Genomic DNA, 16,693 nt, shown 5'->3' with positions numbered 1-16,693 from the left:
TGCCCCATTTGGATTCCTGAGCAAACAATTTGTACATTTAATAAAATGGTGGTTTTATGCCATAAAGTTTTGGGATAATTTGTTAAGTAACAATGTTAAGACCATTCTATTTCGTAGGCTTGATGTTTATGAGAAAATCTATGATTTTGTGTAATCCTTATGGAATATGGGATTATTAAACCAGAGTTTTGAGAAACTAATTCTAGCATAATATATTTTATACAGATTTGGAAGTAGCCTAGACCAAAATATTGACATTTGAAAGCTGTAAGTTTAGTAGGTAGTATCACACTCCCGAACAGAATGTCACCAAAAGTTATACACAAAATCTCATGCCTTTACCTACACTTAATTATATTGTAATTGTGTATGAAAGAAAACAAAACCCAAACAGAAATTCACACAGGAACTATACTATTGAAGGTGACGTTCAGTTCTGAAATGTGTAAGAGGATACTACATATAATTATCTGCTTTACAAGTGGAGGAAAAAAAGTATTAATGGCTATTGTGATTTCAAATTGCTGGGCCATAAACCTATTGGAATACAGCAAATCTCTGCATCTTTGCTCACTGGTCTAGACAGCTGCCACGTGGGTTCTCGTGCTTCTGGCTGGCTGAGTTAGCAAAGCTCTTAGGTTAGCATAAGGCCTGGTCTCTTATTCGAGGTCCTGTATGACTTCATTAGCCATTTGTAGTACTCTGTGCTCTCAAGGTTGCTGGGTAGAAACATTTAGAAGTACGTACTTGTTTATTGTGAGCCACAAAGGTAAAAAATGCAAGGGTACAGTTAAAGAAAAAGGTGTTTATTTAGGCCATCAACTAGGATCATAATAAATAACACAATATACTAACATAATAACAGATGTTCTCATGCATTTATCGTGTTTATAAATATAGACGAAAGCTGGCTCACAGGGCTGTTGGGATGAATTTGGAAAAGTGTATTTGGCAATTATACAGTAAAAGTTAACAGTGTTGACTATCAGATTCTATCAGTTTTTAGAATACATCCCCCTATACATCTGTGAATAAATGGTAATGGTCTCTGAGAGTTTCTACTTTTTGTGAACATGCCAGAGTTAAGTCAATTGTCAAAGGATCCAAACTGACAATTTGTTATTTGTCAATATTTCTAATGAAAAACAGATCTTAGAAAAATGAACTCTTCTGCATTTCAGTGTAGAGGCTGATATATGACAAGCTGGAATCCTTCAAACAATAATAAAATGTGCCTCAATGAAATAAAACCCAAAAGTAGAAGTTTATAAATAGTAACTCTGATACTCAATATACAAATGCTGTAGTATTGCGTTTGTAATCTGGTAAGTAAATGACCAAATATCTGAATGCAAAAGTGATGAACTTTGATTAAAGCTTAATTTTGCTAGTAAATTTCACACAAAGGGTTAAAATAGGCTAATGTTTAACATAAAGCTTTAGGACAAATAATTTAAACATATCATAAACACTGAAAATGTGTTTTTAATTGTTATTTACAGTTAATCAATGATACCAGTGTTTAGCTTAATCCATCCAATTGCCAGTCTTGACCCCCTCTTTCAACATCTGTTATTAAGAACCTCCTTATAAATACGTAGGCAAATTAATTTAGTGAAGGAGAGCGGTCTGTGGTCCAGAGTAACTCAATGTACGGCCATTTGGTTTGGAGACAGCGTTTAATAGGAGTGTCGTCTGTCTGTAGCATGGGATCTTCAAAACCCATTACAACTGCAGTCCCTTCTACATACATGACCTGTTGAATAAAATAAAGCCACCAAGGTCAATCAACAGTCTTAGCAAATTCTTACGTGGAATGAAAACAATTTTTAGAGACTAGCAAATAAGGTATTACATATTGTTGCAGATGAAACTTTACAAGTAATTTTATTTTGTTAGAAATGAGCAGGAATATCTGCTTACTGATTTGTGTCAAAGTAAATTTGTAAATGATATTTAATTGCTAGCTGGCCAGGTGATTTTTAAAAATTCAAGATCGTGTGAATCATAAAACACAGACTGTTTCTAAGAAAAAAACATTCTTCAATGGATCTATACCATCGGAAAGAAATGTTTAATTATCATATTTACATATAATTTATATAGGTCCTACTGCTTTTATACTGAGGTTCTCAGATGCTCATACTGCCTCATGAAATGGAGAGCTATAAAAGGAATATAGCTATTATGTTCTGAGGAACATGTTTCTCCTTCTAATTTAAGTATTGAATTTCTAGAGCTGAAAACAATTTGAATGTCAACAAAATTTGCTATTATGGTATTAAATATTCCTGAAATGCAATTCCATGAGTGCATTCTGTACAGCATGAAAAATCATGGAGAAAAAATTAAAAAAGATGTCAGGACAGAAAGAAAAGTAAAATAGAGGTTGAAGATCAAACTAACCAGATACTGTATATGCAGTGGCAATGATCACATAAATACATACTGACTGGCAGGTGAATACCAAGAATAATTTTATTCTGATTAATTTACAATGAAACATATTTAAAAAGTATTTTGGACATAACATAATCAACAAAAACCCTAAGTCATTACCAAGGGCTCACTGTGGACATTAATGCACTCCTCGGTGGTTAATTTCTTTTTGCACCAAGACAAATTCTGATGCTGTGTAATTTAAAAGAAACAGACATAGACAGTCTTCTTCCCAAGTATGTAAACTTATTTTTACACATTCACTGGCTGATACACAGTGTAATTATGTTCTTCCAAAATAAAAGCCATAAGCTATTTAACTAAGAAGCCAAAAGAAACAACTTTATTATCCTTAAATGGTAGTTGCCTCTAAAACACATTAAATATAGGAACAGAATATATACTAGATCAGAAAATCTTGTGTCATGAATCTACTCATTCCTAAGAAAGCGCTAAAGATATATTGTAATGTGAAATACATTTTTCTGGCATCTTTATTTAATATATTAGTTTCTAGTGTTGATGAAATAAATTGACATTGAAACTACAACTCTGGCTTTTCAGTCCCCAAAGCAAAACGGCCTTTTCTGAAAAGTTATACACCAATATAATTCAAGTTATTAAGTTAAATACAACCGGCTCTGTTTTTCACAAAGAACTTCATGTGCTCATGTCATTAGAGCAGAAGTGCTTGGGCAAGGTACCATGACCCACCTCCATGGCCTCAATCAGGCTCGGATGCCTGGTGGCTCAGACTCCATCTCACTTTGCCAGCATTCTCCTTTTGTCTGTTACCTTTTTAAATAGGACCTTGCTATGCAGCTTTAATTTTAGCTCTTGAATAACTTCAAAACATACTTCTGTGACTTAATGACTTCCATACTTTGCTTTATAGCTGTTGTATATTACCGTCATTCTAACAGTTCATCCTATTTGTTTTCTCATATTTTTGTTAGTGTGTCAGAAGCTTGTCCCAAGCATGATTTGAAAACTTACACTATATACAGGTAGAGTGGCCAAGCAGACCAAGGACAGGATTGGGAATCAGGAACTCAGTTCCAATCCCTGCTCTGCCAATGACATGCTGTGTGACTCTGGGTGAGTCACTTAATCTCCCTGTCTCAGATGCCTCATCTGTAAAATATGGATAATATTTGAGATACATCTGGCAGGGATTGTATAGGTGAACAATTAGTGATTATAATGTACCTCCTATTACAAAGCTGTGCAAACATCAAACTCTAGATGAAGCACTCATTCGCACATTAGAAAACAGCATCCAAATTTTCTTGACAATGTACATTCTTTGCATATATCTATCTATCTATCTCTCTCTCTCTTTGGACCTGATAAAATTATCTAATTTATATTTTGTTATAAAGATAACAGTAAATTTTAGTCTTTTAGATTTGGTCTAATTAAAATTATGTACTTAATTTACACTGTTTTCTGTAACCTTCCACAATTTAGATACATGAAGTCAGCATGGGCAGATCAAATTAAAAAGGAATGTCAGACCTTATTCCTTTAAAATTGGGTGTAACTAATATATATACTATAATTAGTATCTACTGTAACTGATACTTGAATAAATGCAAAGATAATAGACACTCAAAAAGGGGAAATTGATGCAACCGAACTCTAGCGTTAAGCCAGGTTGAGTACAGCTGGCAGTGAATCACCTATGTGCTTTGTCAGCGGTTAGCAAAGGAAAGCTGCGAAGCATCATGAGTAGCAGCAGGGGCTCTGAGTTGGACTAAGTTTCACTCCCAGCTCTGTCATTTCCTGGCTGCTTGACCTGTGAAATGGGGATATACAGACAACACTTACTTCATAAGGTGGTGTGGTGGTGTGAAACTTAAGCAAAGTACTTAACACAATTTTGGGTAAATGCTCAATAAATGCTGGCTACGAAGGTTGTTTATTTAAAAATATTTTTTTCCAACAAAAAATCTCACTGTTACCTCTTTCTTCCTTTAAATGGATCAGTAACAACTTTCACTGGACTAACTACAATGTTGATTTAGAAACATGCTACATTGCCAAAGGGTAACGATCTGTATGGGGGTGTATTTAGTCACGGTGAAGCTACTGCTCTGAAGTCCAATGTCAATCTCCAATGTAGACTAACATCTACTGGTCAAATCGAAAGACGACCAATTCTAAAATGTGTCATCATAGTAAAGAGACTCTTGGAATAATCTCAGGTAGCAATTGTATGGGAATCGAATGTTGTTATATACTCACATACTTATTTCATCAACCCAGTTGAAGACCGACGACTACGTGAATTATCATACCTTTTCATTATAATTTGACTGCTTCAATCCATTGTAGTGGTAGACAGTAAAAGATTCTGGACCACTGGAGCCCTATTATAAATAAAGGACTATTAAAACTTTAAATTATATTTATATCAGGCAATTTCTAATCAACTGAAAGTAAAACACATGTTTCTCAAATCCTTGTCCTTTGATTGGGGACTCATTTGACAAAAGAAGGAACTTAGGTTTATGGAGTTATAACTACCAGAAAGCCCTGAAGCTGAAAGTGTTGCCTCTGAAGATGATGCTGGAAAGGAGGGAAGGTTGATTTCCATTATAAGCTCTTCCACACTAACTTAATGTTTTTAATTATGCATGTATCACTATAACTGTTTTTCAAAAGACAAGCTTCTGAAACAAAAATATTTCCTAAAATTTATCTCTCTTTCTATGTAAATAATTTGTTCCTCTCAATGAATTAAGAAAAGCAGTAGCATCACTTTTACTCAGACTAAATACACTTCCAGTATGTACCAATACTTCAAATTTGGCCCACAATATTGAATTAGTGGTTTCTTTTCCAAAAAATATCCAATATTTGAATATTGTCAACCATTAATTAGTGAAAAGAGCACTGTGAGAAATGAAAGCATACTTTAATGCTTAAGGCAACTTCAGTAATATTCAATAAAGGACATTCTATATATCACTAACAGAGTAAGCTTGTAGAAAAATGGGTCATGTTATTCCCACTATCTTAACCTTGCTTTTCAATTAGCTAAAGACCATGTTCAACCCTCCTAACTTGGCGTTCAAGGCCATTATGGGCCTGGCTCCCAGGGATTCTCCTCAGGGCCTCTGCTGGATAGATCCCCCTTGGCTTCCTGGCCATACCCGATGGATACAAGCAGGCATGTGGCCCTCCTTAGAATTTTTCCAACTGGAATAAAGGGAAGACAGCTGCTGGCAACTGGAGCTTCAGCTCCTACAGAAAGCTAGGCTGTGAGAATGTAGCCACTTTAGAAGAGGGGATGGGAGGTGGAGACGCTCCCGGTGCTGTTCAAGGACTCCAGGAGCACCTTCCCAGTGCTTCTTCAATTCACCTGAGCTACTCCTTTCCCTTCGCGTATTTTCCCCCTCACTTATGCCAATTTAGGCTGGGGTTCTGTGACCTGCAATCATGAGTCTTAAACTCATACAGGGCTTTATCTACCTTTTTAGTCTTATCTCCAATTACTCACCTTTCTGAATTCTGTTTTGGACAAGCATGACTCATTTCCCTATGAAAAGATCTTTTGTTGGCCTTTTGCACATTCATGAATTTTTTTTTACTCTTCTCTAAAATGCCCTCCTCTCCTTCCTTTTTCCAGACCTGGTTTAAATCTTACTTTTTTTGTGAAGTTTTTCCTGAACACACTAGTTGGTTTTTTACTACACTGGAACTTAACCTTTATCATAACAATTGTCTAAATAATTTGAGAATGAATCATATAGTACTACCTTGTATCATCTCGTCTATTGTTATTTTGAAAGACTGTTTAACTTTTTATGTCTTACATTCCCAACCAGAGCCTAAACTCTTAAATTTTTTTTGTATCCCACTCAAAATGACTTACAGAAAATAGAAAAATCAATTTGATCCTTTCCTTTATTACATGAGTCAATGCAATTAGTTACATAATTTGACTCTTGACTATCAGAGTTAAATTATTTAAACTTAAAAAATAACCATTTTCCTGTAATCGAATACAATTTATATTCCCTATTTCCAGTAATTAACTGGCATAAAATACAGAAATACCAACAAAAGGTAGTGTAGCCCAGTGGCAAAGTGCGTAGACTCTGGTTCGACAGACTATGATTCAGATTCCTGAATCAGCTACTAAAATACCTAGTGTAAGACCTTCAACAATTGTCTTAAGTTCTCTAATGCTCAATTTCCTCATTGCCAAAATGGGGAAAATAATAGTATGGAGTTTAGAAGGCACACAGTGCCTGATGGAGAGTACGTGCTTGGGAAATGGGAGCTGCTACTGCTATTCTTATTTAAACGAATGACCTTGAAAAGCTTATAAATATTCCAATTTTTTTCCTCCTGTGTCAGCCTCTACCTCATAGCAAAGAAATGTTCTTTCGTAGGACCTACTTGAAGCATTGTAAAGATTACTGAAGTTAAATATTTTCCTGGCTGTCCTTGTCACTCCAGTTTCACAACTTCATTTATTTGTGGTTGATTAAATAAATGTTTACTGGGCCAGGTGCAGTGGCTCATGCCTGTAATCCCAGCACTTTGGAAGGCCAGGGTGGGTGGAACACCTGAGGTCAGGAGTTTGAGACCAGCCTGACCAACAAGGTGAAACTCCATCTCTACTAAAGATACAAAAATTAGCCAGGCATGGTGGCAGGCCACCATGTGTAGTCCCAGCTACGCAGGAGGCTGAGGCAGGAGAATTGCTTGGACCAGGGAGGCGGAGGCTGCAGTGAGCTGACATCGTGCCACTGCACTCCAGCCCGCTTGACGGAGCGAGACTCCATCTTAAATAAATAAACAGTTTACTGAATGATCACTATATTCATCTGTTAGGTACAAGACAGTATGTGATTAATTGCCAGAAGGAGTGCTGAGTCACTATGCATTTTGTGGCTACAGGAGAAAGGGGACATCAGTGGTATGTAGGGCATGATCGGAAAAGATCTATGACACAGAGGGCATCTGAGCTGCTACAGGATGGGAATAGGTGGTACTGTGACAGGTCTTCCTCTAAAGCAGCTGTTCTGTAACTTGGGCCTCCAGATCACCTGCAGGGCTTGTTAGACCACACTGCTGCACCCACCCTTAAAGTCTCTGCTTCATGGAGAAACCTGAGAATCTACATTTCTAACAAGCTCTTGGAGATCACACTGAGAACTCACTGCTCTAAAGGTAATCAGGAGCAGGATCACATGCTCTGGGGAGGGAAACAGCATGAACCATACAGAGGCAATGAGACAAACCAGGCTCAGGTGGACAGTGTCTTCAGAATAGCAGGCAACAAGCAAACAGTGAGAGAGGAACACAGAGGGAACAAACAGTACAACCAAATGGAAATGTCTGTTACAGGCGAAGAAGAAGGGACTGGAACCCTCTTATTACCTAAAAAATTACTACAACTGTCTCACTTTACATTTTTCACTTCAAAATCTTCCCCAAATTAAATAAAAAACAGGAATATTGTATTTTTACTGTATTTATAACTAAGAATATTTCTATCAAATGTTCCCATAGCCTTGAAATATAATTAAAATTAATACTGTATCAAAGTTTAAAATGCTATAATTTATTATTTATCCAGATATCTAGAACATCAGATTCCAATAAAAAAAAAAAAATCTAGTAGTCAGAATGTCAACAAAGAGGATATCACACTGAAGGGTCTAATGTCGGAAAATACAATCTAATTTTTCATGAAGTCTTTGCCAAAGTTTTAAAAAGTCCAGTAGTCTACATTGTGATATCCTCAGTTACTTTTTGAATCTTACCTCTTTAACAATTTTATCTAGAATTTAACAATCTTTCTTAACAATTACATCTTGAATTTTAGTAATTTTCCCTCTAGCTTTTAAATTATTTCTATTTGTCAATCTCTCTAATAATAGCGGTAAAATAGAAATTGGAATGTCTGTTCCAACAATGAACTTTAGTGCAAACTACACTGATATCTGATAAAATGACCATGATGTATATTATCTACTTAAGTAATTTGATTTAGTGGTAAAATGCTTCACTTAGAGAACAAAGACAGGTGTTGGATATAGAACTGGCTTGCCAGTGATACAGATATAACCCAAAAACATTAACGTTGGCACAGATGCCTCTGCTATTCTGGGTAACTGAACTCCTATCGAAGCCCAGTGGAAGATATGTTCCAATGGGAAACAGCACAGACCCACTTAGGTTTTCTTCCACGCAACTGAAATTCTCCTGGAGCTTAGCTTCATTAGGTAGGGGCTTCTACTACCCACAGCCACCTTGACCTTCTCTCACAGTATTTAACAGTTTCCCAAGAGAAGAAAAGTGGGGGTGGGAGTGGAGAAAGATAATCTTTCTGTTTTTACTCCACAAACTTCTGAACTGTTCTCTCCGTATCATTACGTGTATAGACTGGTGTCTGCATCATCTTCTGCTACCCTACCCATCAAGGCACTGCGTTACTGTATTCAAACACACATTCCCTCTGTCTGGGAAGGTTTCCATGTAACAGTGCTTTCTCAGTCTCATATCTGCGCATTAGGACATTGTACAGAAAGAGAAAATGCTGCAAACAATCACAGGTAATCATCCCAACAGAGTAACAGTAAATATATTTCCTCAACTATGTTACCTGATCAGGAAAAAATTCTTGAAGAAATGGGCCCAATAATATGATTCCTAATCCTTCTGGATCTAATTTATTCTTCATGAGATTTATACTATGGGGAGAAAAAAGAAAAACAGTGGATACCAGAGGAAAAAAAAGCTGCTTTTCTTTCATGATTAAATTACTGGTACTACAACACATTCAACTGCCAAAAATACTAAGAGCTGTTCTTTTTAGAACCTTAATGACAAATACACAGGAATGACATCTAATTTGCCAAAACTTGGTTATTTTTAAACTAGAGTAATCTGTTACTATTTAAAATTTAAATTGTGACGACTTTGGAATATTGTTCCTTATTAGGTAAAGTAATTTAAAAACGAAGGCTTATAAACTCAAGCTTGTAACTTCCCAAAGGCAAATTCTCTTTGCTTCATAGGTATGCCTGAATTTAACAATCAAATAAGGCATTTAACTAACAAAATGTTTATTTTAAGCCCAAGCAGAAAAAGAAACACGGTCAAAAGGCAGTGGAACATCAGATAATAGAAAACATCTCTTAAAAAGCTTACTTTTAAGAACTAATAGAAGCTTAAAATTCATAGACAATGTAATTTGAAGGTTAAAGAGCTACATTAATTCTCAAAGAGCTAATGTGTCATGAATGACAGTGCGTGATATATACTGTATTGGTCCGGCAGCAGCCTAAACTGCGTACCAGCCCTTACGATGTAGGTGTACCAAGACTGGTGACAGGTGGTGTTATGTGTGACTAGAAGGCAGAAAAAAGCAGACTGCAGTTTAATTGGTTTAAAAATGGAGATAGTTTTCAAAAAAGTTTTATTTTCCATGCTATCTCAAACTATAAAGGACGAGTTAAATCTACCTTACTACACAACATGTAAAGTGTTATGTTTGGACATTTCAGGTGATTTTAGTCAACCACCTTCCTCAGGGGCAACTTCTCTCCTTTGAGTTTGCTGCTTCGGTCTGGGTCAGTTACCAGGTGTGCCTTTCACAAAAGGAGCTGAAGCTATTCTTGTGAGGGTCAACTATTTTTAAGGTTTATGAAAGCTGCATCTGTGCTGACATAGCTGTCTCTCTGGGAAACACCTGGGTCAGGCTGCCTCACAGTCCTGCTACCTGACATGTAGTATTGGCCTTATGAGATGCTTTTGTGGGCCCGTGCTATCATTCTTGTATAGCATACTGTACAAAGGATATGGCATTTTAATGAGTCTGAGTAAGGCCAGGAGGTTATGATGAAGCAAATGAAGGCAGGGTCATATTACATTTAATTCATTTAATCCTTAGGATGGCCCAGTTATTTTATGGACCATCCTGTATTATAACTGTAACTAGGCCAAAGTAGAGTGAATACTTCAGTCCAATCTTTCAGTTACTTCAAGAAAAACAACCTGAATCAAATGTACTAACTTTATGATTCAAGGTACGTTTTCTATCTGATAAAACAAGGAAAATTAGGTAGATGACATATAGCTACGTAAGAATTTGGAAAAAAAAAACAACACAACTTTTTATTCTTTCTCTTCCTTAGTCTGGTCAGTAGCAAAAATTACTTGAGTTAATTCTCTTTTGCAAATTAGAGCAGTGTAAACAAGATGGTCTCTACTTGGAAATAAAGTTAGAAGAAGTGTAGTAATTAGTATCATACCATTTGTTGGACTAGGTCAACACTCTGAATTTCTGTTTAAATTGAAAATAATTATTAATATTCATTTGTTAATATTTCTATTGAGAATGGATGAAATCACAGCTCTAGTAAGATTGAGACAGATTAATTCAGATGTGGTTGGCTTATAAATGTTTATATGTATTGCATACTTTCAAAGAAAGCATAACTGAACTCATCTAAAAACAGAACAGGATCAAATTGTAAAAATGGTGTCTACCAATATTTCCTGTTGCTTTTGCTGAACCCTTTCATTATGTTCGATAAGCTCACGTTTTCTCATTCTTAGAAAAACTTATGGAAGGAAAAACTATGCTGAAAAAAGGAGTACAGATCCTATCTTAACTTTTATTCCCATATTTGATCAATACATATATCCACTTAACAAGAGTTATTTTTTCATGGATAATAACTAAAGATCTTAATCTACAGAGGAAGTTGTAGATGTAACAATGTATAAAACATAACAGTGAGAATGAAGACAATGACAGGATCCTAAGAAATACTGATATGCCATAATATATTGCAGCCACTCCCACAAGTTTCAGGTCAGTTAATCATTTAGAAATGTTAGATATCTTTGATCATCTTTATTTAAGAGGGAAAGTCAGAGGCCTGGTGGTTATTTAAGCAGGGCAACTAGCACTATCTACATAGAAGCATCATTACTGAAGATACTAAAGTCACATAGAATTTTAAGACATGGGGAAGTCTTTGCAGAGAAAAAACTTTTTAAAGTTTATAGAAAGACACTTTTAGCATTTTTTAAAAAGCAGGACAATAACTGCTGGGTGGGAACGGAAATTCAATTTAAGTATGTCAAGTCTGCTATAACATTGGATTAGTTCGATTTCTTTCTAAATCTTTGCTTTACATGGATTGCTATGCTTCATATATGCAGATAGATTTTTAAAAAGGTAAAAATGTACAGTATGTCTTAAACTTAAATGAATCTTTTTGAGTTGGCTAAATAACACTTCCTGTTTAGCTTACTATTCAGGATCTGAAACAAGGTCCAATGCTTTCATCACATCTTCCAGAAGTGAATCAGGTATGAATCCATTATCTGGGGGGAAAAAAATCAGAAACAACTTGAAATAAGAATATACTTCAAGAAATGCTGTTACTGCTGATCAGATTCCAGGAAAAAAATCGCATAAAAAATACAAAGAGTTAAGGAATAGTATGTTGCTTATTTTAGGCATCATACCTATTGTTATTAGAGATTCTCTTCTATTAGTTTTCTAGGAAACATCAGCAAATATTTATTTTCTAGGTTAGTTTCAAATAAAAAAATTTTATAACTTGAGAACCCCGAGAAAGCTTAAAGTCAAATTATTTGACCTTTAAACAGTGTTATAAACAGTGTTATAGCGTTAAGCGGGGAAAATATTTTTCTACTTAATCTTTCAATAAACAAAGTAAACCTTTACATTCCCATTTAAAAGTTCATTTAAAAGAATTCTTTACCAACAAATTCCCTTTGTCACAATGTTATTTAGTTTCCTGAAGGAATGTTAGCGATCCACTGATATTTAGACAACTGACAGATTAACAGCAAAGATACTCTAAAACAGACTTGGTGATTTAAATAAAAGCTGTAGGTTTTTTTAAAAAAAAAAAACACCAAAAAATCCTGAAATGAAGAGTCAAACTAATGCTGATGATGACTACTTTATGGAACATGGCCCAAACTCTGATGATGCAACAGACCATGACACACACAAAGTCCTTGTGGGGTAGTTTGAAATGAGAGTGGTTTTAAACAAGTAACTTGTTTATTCCTTAAATGTACAGTGCCCAATTTCCCCCATCCATTTACTCATGCCTGAAGACTCTCAGCTTTAAATCAGCTTCCAATGTCCTTCAGGGATTAGATGATTAAAAAAAAATCTTGCCATGGAGAACAAGATGTCCAAAAGCCCTGCTCCTACAATCAAACTACAGAATAAAGTGTGCAGTCTCTTTCAGGATGTGGAATTGTACACTATCACTATCAGAAAGGAATGAAGTTATGATTGTAGACTGGTCTTTTCTAGTCTTAAACCTCATAAGGAGCTGTTTATCCATTTGAAGACAGATTGGCCTTGACTAAAAGGTTATGAGTCATCTAGGATAATTAAAAATGTGCAATTTTTTAAGTGAAGGGTTAGAGTAATTCCAGTTTGTTAAGTTACCAGTAATTTGAGGTATTGAGAATAAAGAAGACCTTGGTTGAAGGCACTTGTAAAAACATTCAAGCTCTGTGGGCTTAGCTTTGATGAATCTGATCACGATTTTGCTTAAGTTAGGTCACAGCTAAAAAGGCTCAGCATCTCCAAATGTGAAACAGGCTTTATGTGGCCACCAGCAGACAGGAACAATTAGGTTTCTGTGTTTATAGGCTATATCCATTTGGTAGTACAGGTGGAGTCTCCCTCATCCAAAATGCTTGGTTCTAGAAGTGTTTTAGATTTCAGATTTCTTCTCGTTTTCGAATATTTGCAAATACATAATGGTTGAACATCCCCAATCTGGTCCAAAATCTGAAATGCTCCACAGGGTCATATAGGCACTCAAAATTTTGGAGGATCAAACTTTCGGGTTAGGGGTGTTCAATTTGTACAACGTTCTTCAGGAGCACTAACAGCATGTACTTTGTCACAGCTGTCAGCCTTTCGGCAGAAACTATAACCTGCAACTCAGCTCCCACCCCAAGAAAAAGTTAATTGGCAAATGACAACAAAAACAACAATGTGACCTTCTTAACAACATGCTTAAAATACTAATTTTAAAACTAAAGATGTAATAGAATTTTCTCAATAATTCAAAGACTTTTAATATAGTCAAGATTAGAAAGAGATTTCAAAATTATTCTCCTTTGTAGAAAACTTACTTTGATATGTTAATCATACCTACAAAAAAATTCTTTAGAAAAAGACCAGAATCGTTAAGTGTAAAAACAGATGAAACGTAGGTCATCTGACATTTCGTCAACTGACTCCCTAGAGAATAAGGAAACAGAGGCACAAAGACGAAAAGACGACCTGAAAGTCAACAGCAAAGGAAATCTCAGAATACCATTTGATTAGTCAAGCAGATCTATGAAGAACTAAAATAAAAAAATAGAACTTGCATGCATTGGTAAATTAACTACATAGATATCAACACAAAAGAATGGGGACTATGAAAAGAGGGCAGAGCAGCCAATGGCTAGCACATACATACTGTAATACTGTCGGATTGTGGCTGAAAGGAGGAAAAAAGCTGTTGGTTTAAAATTTTTAAAGATTTTTACCAGTTAAATATCCAGATTGCTAAAAGTGTCAAGTCCTTAGAGATTGTGGGGAGGAATAACTCAATGCAAAAGAGTGCTGTTGAAGGAGAGTGAAAGTGAGGCGTGTCATTTACTGGATAAGACAACTGTTCATAACTGGGAGGAAACCTGAGTTGGGCTTTCAAAGGAAATATAAAACAATCAGGATTTCTGTTCTGAAAGATTAAGAAAGAAACAGGAGAGACCAGCAGGTCTCAATTTTAACAGAGATACTAGCTAAACTCGACACTGCAGGAAGAAGGCAAATATCAAATACTCAAAATTAACAGAGAAGCTGCAAAAAGGTTTCTCAAGAGTTTTGCAACAAACAGCTTATAAGGAAACTGTGAAGCCCAGCATACTTGAGGCTAACATTTTCCATATACTGTGGGAGAGGGAGACTATGGTTTCTTGGGAATCAAAAAAAATTAGAATTTAATGTCATTGTAGTCAAATATTAAGTGATTTTATTTTAAACATTGTATATTTATGTAGCAATATACCATTAAAACCTTAATATAGATCTACAATTTAATAAATACTCTTATTGAAAAAGCAAGTGACCTCTTCCCCAAGGCCAAGTCACACAGACACCAGAGTTGAGCTTTTCCGGACCTCTTTGGCATTACTTCTGGCTGGCCCACCTGGCTCCCCAGTGGGCAATGAGTTTTGGAGGGCAGGGAGTCCAGATCCCCAGGGCCTACCACAGTGCTTGACTCATAGCTGCTCGATAACATTTGTTACTTTTAATGATACAAGCTCAGAAATAAGTAGCTAGTTTATAGCTCGTACTGCAAATTCATTTGTATTATGTGATGGAAAAGGTATAAAATATGGTGGCAGTATACAGAAAACTGTTAGCTGGGGCTCCCTGACAGAAACAGTGATGACAGTGACAGGAGTGCAGGGAGGCCACAGCAAGGGCACAGGGAGGAGCATTTATTTAAAAGGAACAGAAAAGACAAGGCAATTCTGGAGGATGTCTAGGGAGTGGTGTATATTAAGCTCAATCTACAATAGTCCAATTATTCTTAAAGACTGAGATCTTTTAAAAGAAATGGTGTTGCTTCCTGACATGTAATTGTACAAGGGGGAGGGGATAAAGGAGAAAGAAGAAAACAAAATCCATTATGTATAATGTGAAAACCTGTGATGAGCACTTCAAACACTCCCTATGCAGACCTTGATGTCTTTGGAGATTATGGAATAAGCTCTGTGCCACACATTTTTAAAAAACAACACAACGGTTAAGGTATTGAGTACTGACTAATTCATATAAAGTAGTTGCTATTAAGTCCATTTTACAGATGAAAAACTGAGTTAGGAACTTGTCCAACATCACACAGCTAGTGAGGAGTAACAGAGATGGTATCCAGAGGCACTAGAGAATTCTTGTTCAGTATCTTTGATCATATTAATGTATCTTCATCCTTATCATTTTACAAAAATTCCTATAAAACATGTACCTGAATACAAAGCACATATCCAAACACTTTCTTCCACAAAAATAAACACTGTGGCCTTTCTCTGAAGCTCATGTGGAACACTTTGAATAGGCCTAATACCTGATTCTCTTTAAGCTGAGTACGTATGCTAGTCTCCCCTTTCTGAATGTGAGATTAAACTGAGCCAATTATCTAGAGGAGATACATCAAGGTCCCGCAGAAAGTACAATTTTGCTAGTATTCTAAATGAGAAACTAACAGTTAAAAAATATATTTTTGACCTTGTTTTATAAGTATGCTTGATATCAAAATAAGTATTGGGCTCCTAAGATCCTCAAGATTCTGAAACGGGCAGAAATTGCTCAACTAGAAATGAGAGTATCAAATCCTTACTCCGTTAAATTAACAGTTCAAAGTAAACTTAAATTTAGAAAGGTTAAAAAGTACCTCTTTATGACTTTAGCCTTTCAGAAAGATACTGGTAGTAGAGAGAAGGGGAAAGATTGCTGAAACACTTAAAATCTAGTCTTAGTTCTCACATTTAGGTATGTGGCTCTGGAGAAGCAAGGTTTTAATGAGGACATGGAGGTAAAGTGCTGTAGAAATTGTAACATTCCATGCAAATGCCACACATCATTCTTAGACAGATCCCCACTTACATACCAGGTTTATGTTCCAAATGATCAGTACTAAATCACTTGTTTAGGTTATGGAAGATGTGGTCTCATAGAGGCAATGCTATAAATGGTGATTCGCCTGTACATGTCTATTTAATTAGGAATATACCCACAGCACAGTGTTAACAGTGTGACTGCAAATCCACCCAGTCAGATACCCGGGTTTAGCAACCAGGGGTGGGAGCTAAAAGTGAGATTAAGATACAAAAATACTCCTGGGTACCTTCAGTGTCCTTCTAGGTCAGTTATTCTACGAGCATTCTGAAGAGTGTGACAAAGGATAACTGTCCCTATACCAGTCTCTGCTAAATGGAAACTGTATCTAAATGCTTGTAAGAACTTTTTGTATACTAAGTGTTCTGAGAAAGCGTGATTTGCTTACATCTTGAAACAAAAGCATACCATTTGGAGAAAGAAAATTAGCCGATTAGTCTGTAAGTGATTGAAAAGAATAAAAACTGAAAAATTAATCTACTTTTAATCCTTCTACTTCTTAGAGCTATCACATAGCTAAACCATGAACAGTGTGAAATTTAGATGAAA

General features: G+C 35.8%; 1 protein-coding gene across 8 annotated transcripts in view; it reads right to left on the bottom strand.

Annotated features, from left to right (window-relative positions):
- Positions 1-785: 785 nt before the first annotated feature.
- MINDY3 (MINDY lysine 48 deubiquitinase 3) overlaps positions 786-16,693 on the bottom strand; it is an 81,469-nt gene continuing 65,561 nt past the window's right edge. For 5 of the 8 annotated variants that reach the window (XM_017962574.2, XM_003903417.3, XM_009214028.2 and 2 more), the window contains 4 exons: positions 11,727-11,799; positions 9,065-9,152; positions 4,740-4,811; positions 786-1,756 (listed from right to left, as the gene is read on the bottom strand). In XM_017962574.2, coding sequence (XP_017818063.1) covers positions 1,607-1,756; positions 4,740-4,811; positions 9,065-9,152; positions 11,727-11,799 — 383 coding nt within the window. In that variant the 3' untranslated portion in view covers positions 786-1,606. Of the gene's footprint in view, positions 1,757-3,435; positions 3,574-4,739; positions 4,812-9,064; positions 9,153-11,726; positions 11,800-16,693 lie in introns of all 8 variants that reach the window. The other 3 variants (XR_001906187.2, XR_001906188.2, XM_017962573.3) reach the window with 3 other exon arrangements.

This window comes from Papio anubis, chromosome 11, assembly GCF_008728515.1.
Source record: "Papio anubis isolate 15944 chromosome 11, Panubis1.0, whole genome shotgun sequence".
NCBI classification, from domain to species: domain Eukaryota; kingdom Metazoa; phylum Chordata; class Mammalia; order Primates; family Cercopithecidae; genus Papio; species Papio anubis.
This window is presented reverse-complemented; position numbering and strand designations above follow the sequence as displayed.